At 34.9% G+C, this 14797-nt stretch overlaps 2 protein-coding genes, 1 long non-coding RNA gene and 1 pseudogene across 4 annotated transcripts in view; all 4 read left to right on the top strand.

Annotated features, from left to right (window-relative positions):
• Positions 1-157: 157 nt before the first annotated feature.
• LOC144841613 (mitochondrial protein C2orf69 homolog) lies at positions 158-1928 on the top strand. Its single transcript, XM_078698058.1, has 2 exons — positions 158-432; positions 784-1928. The coding sequence occupies exons 1-2, from the start codon at positions 220-222 to the stop codon at positions 1555-1557; spliced, it is 987 nt and encodes a 328-aa protein (XP_078554184.1). The 5' UTR covers positions 158-219; the 3' UTR covers positions 1558-1928.
• A 207-nt stretch (positions 1929-2135) lies between these two features.
• Positions 2136-14797, top strand: part of LOC144840837 (ATP-dependent DNA helicase Q1-like) — a 25933-nt gene continuing 13271 nt past the window's right edge. The window contains exons 1-14 of the mRNA XM_078696876.1: positions 2136-2171; positions 3483-3614; positions 4297-4484; positions 5056-5235; positions 5356-5535; positions 5828-6133; positions 6781-6947; positions 7299-7380; positions 7619-7767; positions 7949-8066; positions 8485-8623; positions 8720-8814; positions 9386-9514; positions 10115-10838. Coding sequence (XP_078553002.1) covers positions 4469-4484; positions 5056-5235; positions 5356-5535; positions 5828-6133; positions 6781-6947; positions 7299-7380; positions 7619-7767; positions 7949-8066; positions 8485-8623; positions 8720-8814; positions 9386-9514; positions 10115-10488 — 1935 coding nt within the window. The 5' untranslated portion in view covers positions 2136-2171; positions 3483-3614; positions 4297-4468 and the 3' untranslated portion in view covers positions 10489-10838. The remainder of the gene's footprint in view (positions 2172-3482; positions 3615-4296; positions 4485-5055; positions 5236-5355; positions 5536-5827; positions 6134-6780; positions 6948-7298; positions 7381-7618; positions 7768-7948; positions 8067-8484; positions 8624-8719; positions 8815-9385; positions 9515-10114; positions 10839-14797) is intronic.
• The window catches only part of LOC144840836 (ATP-dependent DNA helicase Q1-like), a 16195-nt pseudogene continuing 12816 nt past the window's right edge, over positions 11419-14797 (top strand). Inside the window, exons 1-3 of the transcript XR_013611965.1 lie at positions 11419-11539; positions 12222-12455; positions 12671-12850. The product of XR_013611965.1 is annotated as an ATP-dependent DNA helicase Q1-like (transcript). The remainder of the gene's footprint in view (positions 11540-12221; positions 12456-12670; positions 12851-14797) is intronic.
• On the top strand, positions 13112-14493 carry LOC144840656 (uncharacterized). The gene is made up of 3 exons (XR_013611943.1): positions 13112-13245; positions 14011-14093; positions 14376-14493. It is a non-coding gene; the product is annotated as an uncharacterized LOC144840656 (long non-coding RNA).

Genomic DNA, 14797 nt, shown 5'->3' with positions numbered 1-14797 from the left:
TATTTTTACAACAGTCATTTACTTTACTAAAATTGTTAGCATTATAATATTACAATATATCACGAGACAATGTAAAACTTGTTTATAAAGCAACATTTGTTGTTATAATTTTCAAATCATTCAATATAGAGTTAAATAATTCGGATATCCTGTCAACATCCTTTGATGATAGATTGATTGGTGAAGGCTGGTGTTTAGGGCCTCAATGGGTTCGCCTCAATGGGTGTAGATTTCAGCCTATTTTATGCCAGTAACATGGCTTCTAATGATCAACAACCTAAATGCAGAAGGATTGAACTTATTGAAGGTTTACATGGTCGCAAAAATACATTGATCTCGCCTGTTCAAATGATGAATGATGCAGATTCTACTACCAGCTTTACAAAACAAGATAGAGAAAGCCATGTTGTGTATTTCCCAGGAGATGTCCAGGTATGTGAAAACACGTGAGGCCCCTGGGAGACATTGAGTTTGCATGAAGAAATTCTCACTCATGTGTTTGAGGGATTTTATTTTATTTATTTATTTTTTTACAAAGTAAATCTAGGCAAGGAGAGTGGAGTTATTTTAGTACTGTAGTGTATTTGTGACTCCATTCAATCAACCTCAATTTACTTTATCACTATATAAATAGTTAGATGTGATAAAAAGTGGGGAATACGTGCAATCTGAGTGTGTCCGTGTGGGGACAGGCTACTTACATTTTATATATATATTGTTTGATTCAAATATTTAAAAAAATGAATTATTATCCAAACTTTATTTTATTTTTTTTTTATACAGACCTTTGCGAAAGAAATGTCTCTGCATAGGGTTGGTAAAAAGTGGATGAATTGGAGCTTTGAAAAGACCGCCAGAAAACTTCAACAACGCTTTCCTACCTCATGGATCTGGGTCGTCCGTCCGCATCGTGTCCACGAGTTCGTTTTCAGTTGTTTTGAAAATTTTATCGATTGTAACATTATCGGTTCTCCGATTGAATTTGAATACAGAAACGCCACTGAACATCTTCAGCTGTTATTAATGAACGCTTGTAAAAGCCTGGAGAATATTATAAACGAACAAAGTGAAGATGAAAGCAATGAAGGTGAAACCTGTGTGCTGGATGGTAATGAAAGACTAGCAAACGAAAACCAAAAGCATATATCAGTAGATCCAACTTTACCAGTAAAACTTGTAGGTTTTAGTAAAGGCTGTGTGGTTTTAAATCAAATTGTGTTTGAGTTAAAACAATCACTAGAATCCACCACAGAACTAAAGGACTTTGTCAAGCGTATCTCTGCAATTTATTGGCTCGATGGCGGACATTCGGGAGAAGAGAATACTTGGGTGACGGATCGGGAGACGCTAGAAGTATTAGCAAATACGGGTATCATAATCCATGCCCATGTAACACCATATCAGGTTGATGATGTGGCTCGGCCATGGATCGCTGAAGAACACAGAGAATTTGTGGCAGTTTTGAAGGAATTAAAAGCTGACATAACTAATAAGATTCACTTTGAAGCGGTAGAAAGGTCGCTTAAAATTCATTTTGAACTTTTAGGACACTTTTAATATCATGTGAACATGTGTAAAGCTCTGTCTACCCTATCAAACTAGTTTGACAAAAAAAGTGTGATATTCCCAAATATGGAGTGATATGACATCATTATGTCCATATATGGGCACATCACATTTTTTTGTCACATAAAGTTTGATAGTGTAGAAAGAGCATAGTATTGATTGAATGCAAATGATTGTGCAATATATAAAGTATTGGGAAGTTCATTTGACGACTCAATGCAGCTTAAAAATGTTTTGTTTTAAATAGTTGTAATATTATGAACAAATTGACTTCATATTACTTCATATCGATGAATTTAATTCGACTGTAGCTGTTTACATATTAATATAATAAAGAAACAATAGTACTCTACTACTGTATACTATGAACAACACACTATTTTGAGTTTTATTAATCTTCCAACATAATTTTATGTGGGTATATATAATTATGAGAGAACAAGATTAATGTGATCTTATTTTTTTTCTGGCAATCGTTTATAATGGAATATGGGCGTGGTCTTGTGTTACCACGTGTTGTATGTTTATGATTTTACGGTTGATTAAGCAGTACTGTACTTTTTTTGAGAGTTGGATTTTCCCCTTGTTGCAAGAAGGCGTCCCAGGTAATGTTTTATTTGTTACAATTTACCTTTAAAAATCATTTTCTAAACTTTTGTAAACTGTAAGCCTAATAACATAGACAGATCCATGCCTGGATTAAATATATTATTAGAGGAGGATTTTCGATATGATGTTTAGCTAGACTAGGCCTAGACTAGATAGAGAGGTTGCTAGCCTAACAACTAGGCCTATCCCGTACCCCACGTACCTACTACACAGACTAGGTGTAGGCCCTCTAACTAGCTAGGATGGTAGGAATCGAGCCTACTCTAGTACTACATTGTAGGTATACTTTATTCGCATTCACAAATGGCTACAGATAGAAGAAACATGTTATTATGTCTTGGCAACATGTATTATTGCGATATGCAACTGTTATGCGCGATTTGAACGATTTGCGCAATTTAAAATTGCGCAAATAATTCCTTGCGCAATTTGAATTGAAACATCCCTTTCAAATTGCGCAAGCAACGTATTAAATTGCGCAAGTAATCTGCAAATTGCGCAAGGTTTTTGGACAGATTGTCAAATCATGCACACATATTTTTATAGTAATTTCTAAGAATGATTAAAAATTAAAGATAATATCGCATTTCCTTATTTTAATAGTGAAAATGTTGTTATTGTTAGCATACCAACTAAGACCCGACAAAGGAAAACGAAGCGGTGGTGTTCCCCGGCGGGCGGCTATACTACTCTAGCCTACTACTGGCTATGTTTTGATAGCAAGTCTAAATGGTGGTGGCGGTAGACTATGTTGTGTATTACTGCCTTAATTTTTGTTATTTTTACATTCATTTTGATTTATTTCAAGTTACAATGAGTGATAATATTATTTAATTGTGTATGCCATTTATGTTGTGTATTATACACATGTTATCTTCGCATATATTATGTTTCATTTTGAGTTATTAGTTTCCAATAAATTATTATTGTTAACCAATCGTCGACGTTAACACGCATTCTGTTGCGCATTTTGAAAATGTTACAAATTGTGCAGCGCAATTTGAAATTGCGCTAGGATTTTCTTGCGCAATTTCAAATTGCGCAAGTTGATTGCGCAATTTAATACTGCGCAAGAAAATCCTTGCGCAATTTCAAATTGCGCAAGAATTCTTTGCGCAATTTCAAATTGCGCAAGGAATTTTTTGCGCAATTTCAAATTGCGCAAATCGTTCAAATCGCGCATAACACAACTACTCTAGCCTAGTAGGCCTACTATACAAATTACAGTTAGCACAAACTATAGTCCTAGATAAAGAGTAAATAAACATATATATTTAAGTTACTAACAATAATAATTTCACTTCCAGACAGGGTTGTGTCATGCTGTTGAGTAGAAGGTGTAGATTGTAATGATTCCAGCAGCTGCAAGAGTTATCAGAGTGCATTGTCTTCAGTGTCAGTTTCTGCCAAGTATCAAGCTCAGCTCAAGTATTACAAAGGTTCATAAAAATAATATAAATTAAAAGTTTGATTTTAATTTGGCATCCTGAAGCCGTAATTACACTGGAATTTTGCATAAGACTTGTCGACCAAATAAATAGTAAATTTTACCAGGGAAGAGTGAAATTACAAGAAGAGGAGGAAGATTGTAATTTCACGTACTCTTCTCTGATGTTACTGTATGTACATAATAACTAACTGTACGAACAGCTTAATGCCTTTCTGAGCGGCTTTAGGTATCAAATAGAACAGGGCTGTAGGCCGCATGAGGCAGACGAGGCGCTCCCCTTATCTTTTAAATTTCACTACACACCTTAATTACTCAGCCGAGACGCTATATTTATGTTATTAATTATATTTAAAGCATCTTTGCCTCGTCTGTTTTTAACCTCTGCAGCCTTGATGAACCAAACCCATTCAAACCCACCTGTCTTATTGTGATAGGTATAATACTAATACTGGTGCTCGTGATATATATAATTCTTGGTGATAGCCATCCTTTTTCAAATAATTTACAATCTGGGACCCAGGAACTTTCATTGCCAAAAACGTGTGCAAAAAATTATGTTGTACAATGTATGTTGTAAAAAAATGGAATAATAGACTGTCGGTCAGTTTGAGCACAAATTTCAAACTGTACTGTGCATTATAATATGATTTATTAACATTTTAAATTTACAGGAGGACGTGGAAAACTTGTTAAGTGTTACATTGAACGAATTAAAATCAACTTTACTAAGGAAAAAGGAATTTGTCCAAATTGCAACTCACAGTTTGGAAGAAAAACAGAGATCAAGCGAAAAGAAGTGATAAAAATCATTCAAGGAAAAGTCTTCACAAAAAACTAACAGACATGGCAGATTTACAAAGTGAGTTTCCATTGTCACAATATAGGCCTACTTATATTTAGGTAGGTAAGCTTAAAGTAGTAATTATCATCCTCGACAGCGCCTACCAGATCAGCACACCGCTATTTTTTAATATAGTTTAAGTTGTTTAATGTGCACTATGTAAATGATACAAACATCTTTATGCATCCGACGCAATGAGAGTAAAGTATCTTGCCTAATACTAATAAAGATACAATCTGTAAGTGTACAGATAGGGTCGAACCCATGCTTATCATCAAATACTACTGTATTACGATTCCCTTATCATTACACTACTCTCTGGTTTATACAGCACCTGTAGTATTCCCATCCAAGATAGCTTAACTTCTGTGATCTGACGAGAACTGGTGTTTTAATGAAGTATGGCCGTAATGTGGGTGATGATGTTTCAGGTTATGCATTCGGCCTTTGCTTTGAGTGGCCTGCCTAAAAATAGGCAAAGTGGCTGAATAATCTTGCCTACCACACCCACCTTCTAGACTGTAGGTACCCTATCATTCGTCTACTCCCTACAGTAGCTACAACTGACTAAAAACCAATTGTCTTGAAGGTTGCATAGATGATATGGCAGTGCTTAACGAAGAGTTATCTGAAGTTGAAAGTGATCTGCATAGCGTATTGGAACGGCAATCTCGGTTGTTGGAGAGGAGAAAAAAACTTCAAGAAAGGATTGATATATTTATGGATAAAAAAGCATCTGAAGTAAATAGTAGAGATTATTCAAAAACAGGTACTGTATACCAAAATTGAAAGCTTTAATATAATATTGGGTGTATTCAAATTTGTTTGAATTTTGTTGAGAAGAGTATGGTCTCTGATTGAATCTAGTATTTTTGTTATCTACAAACAGATTTTGAATGGTCTGGCCAGATTAAGGAGCTTATGAAGTCTGTATTTAAGGTAGATAAACTGCGACCCCTACAGTTAGAAACTATGAACATGACTTTATGCAAGGAAGATTGCTTTTTGATCATGCCGACAGGAGGTGGAAAGAGCCTTTGTTTTCAGCTTCCAGCTTTAATTTCAGTTGGTAAGATAATTATAGTTTGCTATACCATAAAAGAAATACATTTTCATTATTGAGCTTGAATTGCTGCTAGTACAAAAACTGATCAGGTGGAAACCAGTTCAAACTAGAACAGGTTGAAGTGAACTGAAAAAAGTACCTGGAACCAGTTGTTTCCATCATATAGTGTGTTTCAGTTTAAACTGCTAAAACTTTGACTCTTTACCTCTTCCAACAGTTTCCAAAGTAGGAGCCTGCAGAGGTTAGGTTAAGTTAAAATTAAACTGGGATCAAACAATATAAATATATTTTACAGGTATAACACTTGTCATATCACCATTAGTTTCCCTAATGGAGGACCAGGTGATGGCATTGGAATCCTTAGAGGTTCCAGTAGCCTGTCTGACAGCATCTAGCACAAAAGAGAAAACAAAATGGGTCCATAGCCAGATGACATCTGGAAAACCAGACATCAAGCTTCTATATGTCACTCCGGAGAAGTTGGCCAAGAGTAAAAGATTCATGGCTGCTCTTGAGAAGTTGCATAAGGCTAAATGTCTTGCGAGGATTGCCATTGATGAGGTTCATTGCTGTAGTGTCTGGGGCCATGATTTTAGACCAGGTAAAGATATAGATATATGACATTGGATTTTCCTGTTTGAAAATCGAGTCATATATTAAATACTGTATCACACACGTGCCTTGGTTCTAGATGCCGTAACAAATCCATAACATCCACAAATATGTAATACTCTTTATTTAGATAATTCAGGTTAGAATATGATATTGAGATGAAATTTGATTGTAATGAAAAGGACCTTCTGAACACACAACACCAACCACTGCTCTAAAGCTCTGTCTACACTAACAAATTATGTTCAAATATGGTAGTGATATGCTCAAACATGGTAGTGATGTGACATCATCATATCCATATATGGGCACATCACATTTTTTTATCACATAAAGTTTGATAGTGTAGACATGGCTTTATAAATATAGCATAAAAGTATCTATATGTATGTTAAAGAACGTTACTAGATTGAGTCAGTCATTGGGAATGATCTAATTTCTTTAAAGACTATAAATTCCTTGGTATATTAAGGCGTCAATTTCCTGGCGTGCCAATTCTTGGACTAACAGCGACGGCACATAAAGTTTGATAGTGTAGACATGGCTTTATAAATATAGCATAAAAGTATCTATATGTATGTTAAAGAACATTACTAGATTGAGTCAGTCATTGGGAATGATCTAATTTCTTTACAGACTATAAATTCCTTGGTATATTAAGGCGTCAATTTCCTGGCGTGCCAATTCTTGGACTAACAGCGACGGCAACACCAGAAGTTCTTAGTGATGTCAAAAAGATCCTACAAGTTGAAAATGCTACAGTTTATAAGTCAACTTTTAACAGACCCAACCTATATTATGAGGTAACTTTAAATAATCACTCTTCCCTTTTCATCCAGCTCAAGTATAGTGATGAAGCACATCACCAATTTGGAGTGGGGCTGTCTTGGTGGTTAATGTGCTTGCCTTCCAATCCCAAGGTCCAGGTCCTAACCCTAACCTAGTGCCAGGGTTGTAACACACAACTCTTTTAATTCCACTATCTAAGCCTCAAATGAGACTTAGTTTATAAGCACGATAAATTATGAAATAGTTTATCCAACCTGTATTTGGAGAGTTAATCGCTGTTTAATGCATATGAAATAAAAAAAACTTGATGATTTGGTACTTTCTCTTGTGCAGTATTTGCTTGAGTTAAAATCTTGTTTTTTTAGGTTCAACCTAAATCTTCCAACAAAGCAAATTGTATTCAAGAAATAGTTAGCCTAATTAATACAAGATTTAAAGAAAAATCAGGTAATAATTAATTTAACTTTTTACATTATTTTTTTCTGAAGAAAGTAAGTCAGTTGAAAGGAAGTAATAATGAGTGAAGTAATAATTTTAAAATCAATTATTATTTATTAATAATTTTGGATAAACAAGACTCCATTCTGGCTAATGATTAAACACAGTAAAAAACATTACAATAAACTAACAATCTATAAAACATAGAGTATCCCTTAATCACATCATTTTTTTGCCAACTTTGCAGGAATTATTTACTGTTTCTCACGTCTTGAAAGTGAACAATTAGCAGAGGGATTAAAAAAAGCTGGTGTAAAAGCTCTTCCTTATCATGCCCAACAAGAATCACACTTACGAACACATGTACATCAACAGTGGCAACAAGACAAAATTAAGGTGACATGAATTTTGTATTTAAAGGGTGCTTCCGAGGTTTCACTTGTGGAGCACGCTCTAACACCCCTTCCCCTTCAACAGCGAAATTAAATAATGAGTGGAGTGGAAAACATTCTGAAAGTAAACAAAAAGCAATTATAAAAATAACTACCTACCATATCAATTTTCTGTTTTGTTACAGGTTGTAGTTGCCACAACTGCCTTTGGAATGGGAATAGATAAAGCAAATGTAGCCTTTGTTATCCATCATTCCATGAGCAAATCCATGGAAAATTACTACCAGGAAAGTGGAAGAGCAGGTATAGAAAATCATTATACTTAAAAATCAATAAAGAACATTGTACTTTTTACTGATATTATTTAACTCTGGTGGCTTAGCAGTCAGACAAGACTGGTTTTCTTTGGGGCACTGTTGACAAACTTATTTGAACAGAATCTCATTAATTTTGAAAGGGCTTTTATTTTAAAAGTAAAGTATGGAACTAGTAAACTTTAAGACCCATTTTCTTGAAAGAAGACTTATCTTAGCTGCACTAAAGATAGTCTTGAACAAAGATAGTCCTCTTTTAAGAATAGATCCTTGACTAAATTTTGATAGATGCTGAACAATGATTTTCTACCTATTATGTACCAGTTCTTGTAGCCATTTATTATTAGTAAGATTATTAGTATGCCCTATTAAATGTTTCAAATACCTACTGTTTGTATCTCTTGTAGGCCGTGATGGTCAGCCGGCTTCATGTATTCTTTTGTATTCATTTGCTGATATATTTCGTCAGAGCACCATGGTTTTCACTGAACAAACAGGCCTAGAAAAACTGTTCCAGATGGTGACATATTGTCTTGGTGCTTCAAAGTAAGTACATGCTCAGATCTAGATAAGGCTGATTGTAGAAGTATAAAACTGACAAATAGTGGTATAATTTTAAATTATCATTTTTTGTTTTCATAGATGTCGAAGAAAGTTGATAGCAAAATATTTTGCGGAGGCTTGGGATAGCAGTGAATGCAATTCAAAATGTGATATCTGCTCAAACCAAAGTCTGGGTAAGTAACTATTATGTCATTTACCAAGGTTGTCGGTTCAAGCCCCGGCTCGGTCACTACAGTGTTGAGTCCTTGAGCAAGATTCTTTATCCACATTGTTCCTCCCCACCCAGGTGATAGAAATGGGCACCGCTATGTAAAAAGTACTGGGAAGGTAAATCAGACTCGTTTGTGCGGGAGGAGTGGCGTACCCCCCACAAACATACACACATAGTGGAGTCTGGCCCAAACGCTAAAGAAATGGAGATGGGCCCCACGGCCGTTAGCATTAGCTTAGGTTTAGACTTTACCTACCAAGATTGTAAAGTCGTACCTACTGTAATGTTCTATCTTTTGTGTTGACCATTATGTTTGACCTATGCTACTTATTAACTGGCTTGCGATACTACATCTATAGGTAAAAATAACAAGGGCAGGCTCCAAAGTAGGGTATTATTAAGTTAAAATGGGGAAGCCTGCTAAAATGTTCATTGCTGGTTGACCTTGTATCACCCCTGAAAATACTACATGCTAAGAGTTTGACTTTTTATGGTATGTTTTTTATACAGTATTTTTTATTTCGTTCTTTTAGTTTCCACTCAGGAAAATGTAGTAAACCACTTTACTGACATCTTGGGTATTATAGAGAAAGCTAACAAGAAGGACACACAAGTGACTGCAAATAAAGTGATGGATAGCTGGCAAGGAACCAAATCCAAAGGTTAGTAAGGGTAATTATAGGCAGGGGTGTGGCATGAGGTTGGGTTTGTTGAGTCTTCAATTGTAAAAAGGTCCTAAGTACCTCCAAATTAAAACAAGGAAACTATGTTGAAACACTCAAAATATGATGACTGATAATAATTACTCAAGTACATGTGTATAAGTATAATATGTACTTTAGAGTATAGGCCTACGGTATTAGTATAATGTATGTATTTACGGTAAGTATGTAGAGTAAGTATATAAGTTCAAAGGCAAATTAATAAAAAAATGACAACGCTGTGGATATCAGTGGCTGGATCTCAATGGAGATAAAATAAACAAAAAGCTAAAATCAATAAATGAAAACAGTAAAACAGTTTGCAGAGCTCGGGCAACACTAGCCGTTCATCAGTGCAAGTGAGAGTATTTGGACAGAATTATATGTACTTATATATAATAAGTATAAATACTTTTATATACATTGTACAGTAATTTACAGTACAGTACTTGTAACAGTAACTGTGATTTAATACAAGTTATGATGTTAATATCCTATCACTTTCTTTGCATCCTCTAGTAGGAACTAAGCTTTTCAAATACTTCTTTTGTTTCTCATTAGGTTCAATATTAAGCCAGAATCAAAAAGAGCAAGTAATAGCACATCTTATCTTAAGAAACTACTTGAAGATGAAATTTCACTTCACACCTTACAGCACAATATGCTATATCCAGCCAGGCCCCCGAGCAGCACATGTTTCCAAACAAACCGAGATCACAATGACATTGCTGGGTGATCACAAATCAAGCAAGGAAGGTCCTAAGAAAGCAGAAGGAGCTGGATCAAAGAGGAAAGTTGGACAGAAGGATGCTGGCACAAAAACTGTCACAAAGAAACCAAGAAATATTACTGAAAGTATTGAAATTAGTGATGAGGAAGAATTTGAAATGGACAAAATAAAAAACAAACGACAGAAAAAATTACAGAAAAAATAAATTTAATCATTTTCAAAGTCTTTCGAAAGTGAAAATGAGAAATGGCATCAGGCTGGATTAAACCCAAACCTCAAGATTGGTAGCCAATAATTTTAACCAGTACAAGGCTACAAGCCATGTTAATCCTATTGGCTTTTGTTTATGTGTGTCATCCCCCTCTGTGTCCTCTTAATAAGAGTGTCCCTTGAACAGGGGTCCATGTCAGAATGAGGGGTTCAACTTTAATCCAGTGATATAACTTAAAATGATTATCATCTTCTAATACTTCATCAATATTATTAATATCAAAATCAAAATTCTTATAGCAGAATTCTCTTTATCACTTCTTGTGTTTAGATAAAAGCAGGGAGGTATAAAAATAAATAAAATTATTTTGTATTCCTCCCTACCTGAGTGATTAGAGTACACAGATTCAGTAACCATTTAAAATGTTTTTGAATAATGATGCTTTTCTTTATCTCTTACTTGGTAAGGCTGAAAAATAATACATCATTTAATACAACAAAATTGTGTATACAGTGTAATTATTCTGTATTGTGTAAACTACTGTCACATACTTCAGCAACCACTAAAGACCATTCTTGTACAGATTTCAAGATGAGTTTCAGTGGTCGGTGTCAAATTCAAATGGAATAGAAGGTGGGAAGGAGTAATTTATAAAAGGGTGCACTTGAGGGACTCACTGGTCGTCGAAAATTGCACACGTACAGCAGGAATTGAGCTAAAAATGTTGTGTTTAAAAGAACAAATTAAATACATTGACATACACATACACAATTTCTTTTTTTCTACTTTCTTATTATACTCTAATTTAATCATAGGTACATGGTTTACCTCAAGTTATAAACTTTTTTCTGGCAATCTTTTTTAATGAGATATGGGCGTGGTCTTGTGCTACCACGTGTGTTGTCTGTTTATGATTTCACGGTTGATTAAGCAATATGTGACTGCTCAGTACCTTTTTCGGAGTCTGATTTTTCTTGTAACAAGGCCTAACATTATGTTTTATTGTTACATTTTACCTTTAATAAAAATCATTGTTTAAAATAGTGTAAGCTAAAGAAAGATCCATACCTGGATTAAGTATTAAGAAAGGATTTCCAATTAGTAACCGAGCTAACCTACTACACGTACTACTATCTAGCCTACTATACAGCTGTCTACCTAGGGGCCTAGTATATCCTGGCGGCTACAGTAGAAGGCCAGTGCTAAAAAGCTCTCGAACTAGTGGGTTTGTTAGTGGCGGGTTGGTTCAAGCCTAGACAAAGGTCTTTCTTATGGACAAAGGTCTTTCTTATGGACAAGGTCTTTTATGTTCTCTGCTGCTTCTCTTTGGAATTCTCTCCCTCGTCATTTTACTAAATCAACTTCTATTGCTATTTTTTAAAAAGAACTTAAAACGCATCTTTTTAACATCCAATATAAGCGCCTTTGATTTTTACTTCGGTTTAGTTGATTCTGGCGCTATACAAATACCTAAATTATTATTATTATTATTAATGATTATAAATAGACTTTAGTCGCATTCCCATAGGCATACAGAATCAGATGGGAAAAACTAGTTTAATTAATTATTAAATTATGTCTTACTCTTGGTTGGCAACATTCGATGCTACTGTCTGTCAGAACTACATTTAAGTTAGCATACAATATAGGCCTAGAATTTAGATAAATAAACATAGTTATAGTTAACTGTATTTGAGTTAATAAAAATAATATTAATTATTTTCCAGTACAGACAGGGCTGTGTCATGCTTTTGGGTAAAAGTGTAAATTGTAATGATTCCAGCACCTGCAAGAGCAATCTGAGTGCATTTCCTTCGGTGTTGCATTGAACAAATTAAAATCAACTTTACTACAGAAAAACGAATTTGCAAGACACAGTTTGGTAGAAAAACAGAGATCAAAAGGAAAAGAAGTGATAAAAATCATTCACAAAAAACGAATAGACATGACAGACTTAAATAGTAAGTTTCCATCCATTGTCATAATGATTTATACTTTGTGGGTAATTTTAAGATTCTTCAGGCTATCCATACCGTCTTTTCTTTGAGTGGCCTGCCTAAAAAGGTGAGTGTGGTAGGCAAAGTGCCTATAACACCCACTTTCTCTTACGTAAGTATCATTCACTGCTAGTCCCTAGCATTTACAATATTGTAAATCAATTCACTTTTTCTTGAAGGTTGCTTAGCAGATATGGTGGCCGTTGACGAAGATTTAGTGCAAGTGCAAAGAGACATGCAATGCGTATTAGAACGGGAATCTCGGTTGTTGAAGGTAAAAGAAATGCTTCAAGAAAAGATTGATATATTTATGAATGAAAAAGCAACAGAAGTAAAGAGTAGAAATTATTCAAAAACAGGTACAGTACTAATATTTTTTGCTTGTTTTAGTTGAATCTACAGTACTGTACAAAAATTCAGCATGACAAAGTTAATCCTTTACAGAAGAATTAGTTTACATTAGGAGTGACGGAGTCATACAATAATAATTAATGTCGGAGACTGGATTCATTTGATTGTCCAGACCTACTTTGCTGAGGGAGGGATATTTTATTTTTACGTTATGCCTAGTATGTTTTACAGTTTCTTCCGCGGATGTTTATTTGACTAGTGTCATAGTAATTAGGCTAGCGCGTTCCTCTCACGGAGCGGGAGATGGAGACCCTGCCTTGAGAGAGACAAGACGTGTCTGGCAGAGACAGATGAGAACCTTGATTATTTACTATTTTATGAGCGTGTAACTTGATGTAATTCGGTACGTTGTAACTTATACTTATTGATTATTATCTGATTGTATTTTAAGTTCATTATTTAAGGTGTTTAATGACGAGATTATTCATAGCTTGGCCCGATATTAATTTGTTATAAGATGATATAATGGATGTTCGCCTATGATTCCACATGGCGCAAGCTATAATAGGCATTGGTTACTACACAATTATGGTGACCGTAGATGATATTACTCGGTCTTTAACTGTAAAATCTATCTTTTTATGTTATTACGATGAGGAAATCCTACAGTTGTGTTAGGTTTAGACTGCGTTGGTGATTGTTTATTTATTCTCTTTATGACATGAGTTTTACTGATAAGCATGTGTTTCGCATCGAGTGACGTGACCTCGCTCATGACACCAATTGTTAGTTGATTAATTGCTTGTAACTATAGAGGGCGTCCGAGGTAAACAAACAAGATGGCGGCGCCCATATACGATCGGGCATCGTTATGGATTAGCCTCTTGGGATGGTTCGTTTTGATAATACGATCTACTGTTTACTTGATTATGATTAATATGAATGCCTATGGCTGTATGTAATTGATGATTGTTAATTCTAATTGCATTTCGATGGCTTTATTTGGATTTTTGTGACTACGATTGTTATAGCCTAATTGTTAATTAAATCTAGTTAAGATACGATGTACGTAGCTGTCTATATGTCGATGATCATTAATTACGATGATACTATTATGCCTGCGATTGTACATTAAGAGTTTGCATTGGTATTGGTTATATTTATTTAGAGCATTGATAAGAACAAAGACGACTGTGTACCAGAGTGGAGCTGACTCTTGATTGTTTGGCTACTTGTATGAGGGCATTGCAGGTTCGATTTTTGTTGCTTAATTATGTTATCGATCTTGTATTAATAGTTAAAACAGTATTTAAGATGCTTGAGTTTTATATGAGATAATTGCTATGAAAATACATGCGTTTACGCCTATGGATTATATATGTGTTGATAATTTGTGTTAAGCTATGTTTAACGGATTGTTAATGGGTATTAGAAGAGATCTATGAGAGATCAAGTTAACCTTTTATTTGGGGGTATCAGTGGTATGTGTAATGATGCACGTATTGATTATTCTCTGTTTACTTTGTGTTTCAGGGGTGTTTGTACTTTTATCTTTTCGTTCTGCTACATCTGTATCAGATTGAAGTTGTGTTCCAATAAACGTCTAAACAACGTATCCAGTCTTTGGTCTATTCCTTTGACGTGTTTGTTCGACTCACGACAAATTTTGGTGGCAGCGGTGGGATACAACTGGAACAGATCTGAATTCGACGAGATTAGTGTGACGAGTCAAGTTGGTGCAGACGAACGGATTTGGCTGATAGACCCCTGGATGCCAATTTAGAGATATTTTTCATTAATGCTTTGTTTTTTTTTGATTGCATATACTTACTTGTTTTACCGTATATTTACATTGTGCATAGATTTTTATTCCCATTTCGTAATATAGCAATATGGCAGAGATGGGTGATATGATACAAGCGTTAACAACGGCACTCCAAGGCCTAACCACACAG

Source organism: Antedon bifida, chromosome 4 (genome assembly GCF_963402885.1).
Source record: "Antedon bifida chromosome 4, ecAntBifi1.1, whole genome shotgun sequence".
NCBI classification, from domain to species: domain Eukaryota; kingdom Metazoa; phylum Echinodermata; class Crinoidea; order Comatulida; family Antedonidae; genus Antedon; species Antedon bifida.
Note: the sequence above shows the minus strand (reverse complement) of the source record. Positions and strands in the feature narration are given on the sequence as shown.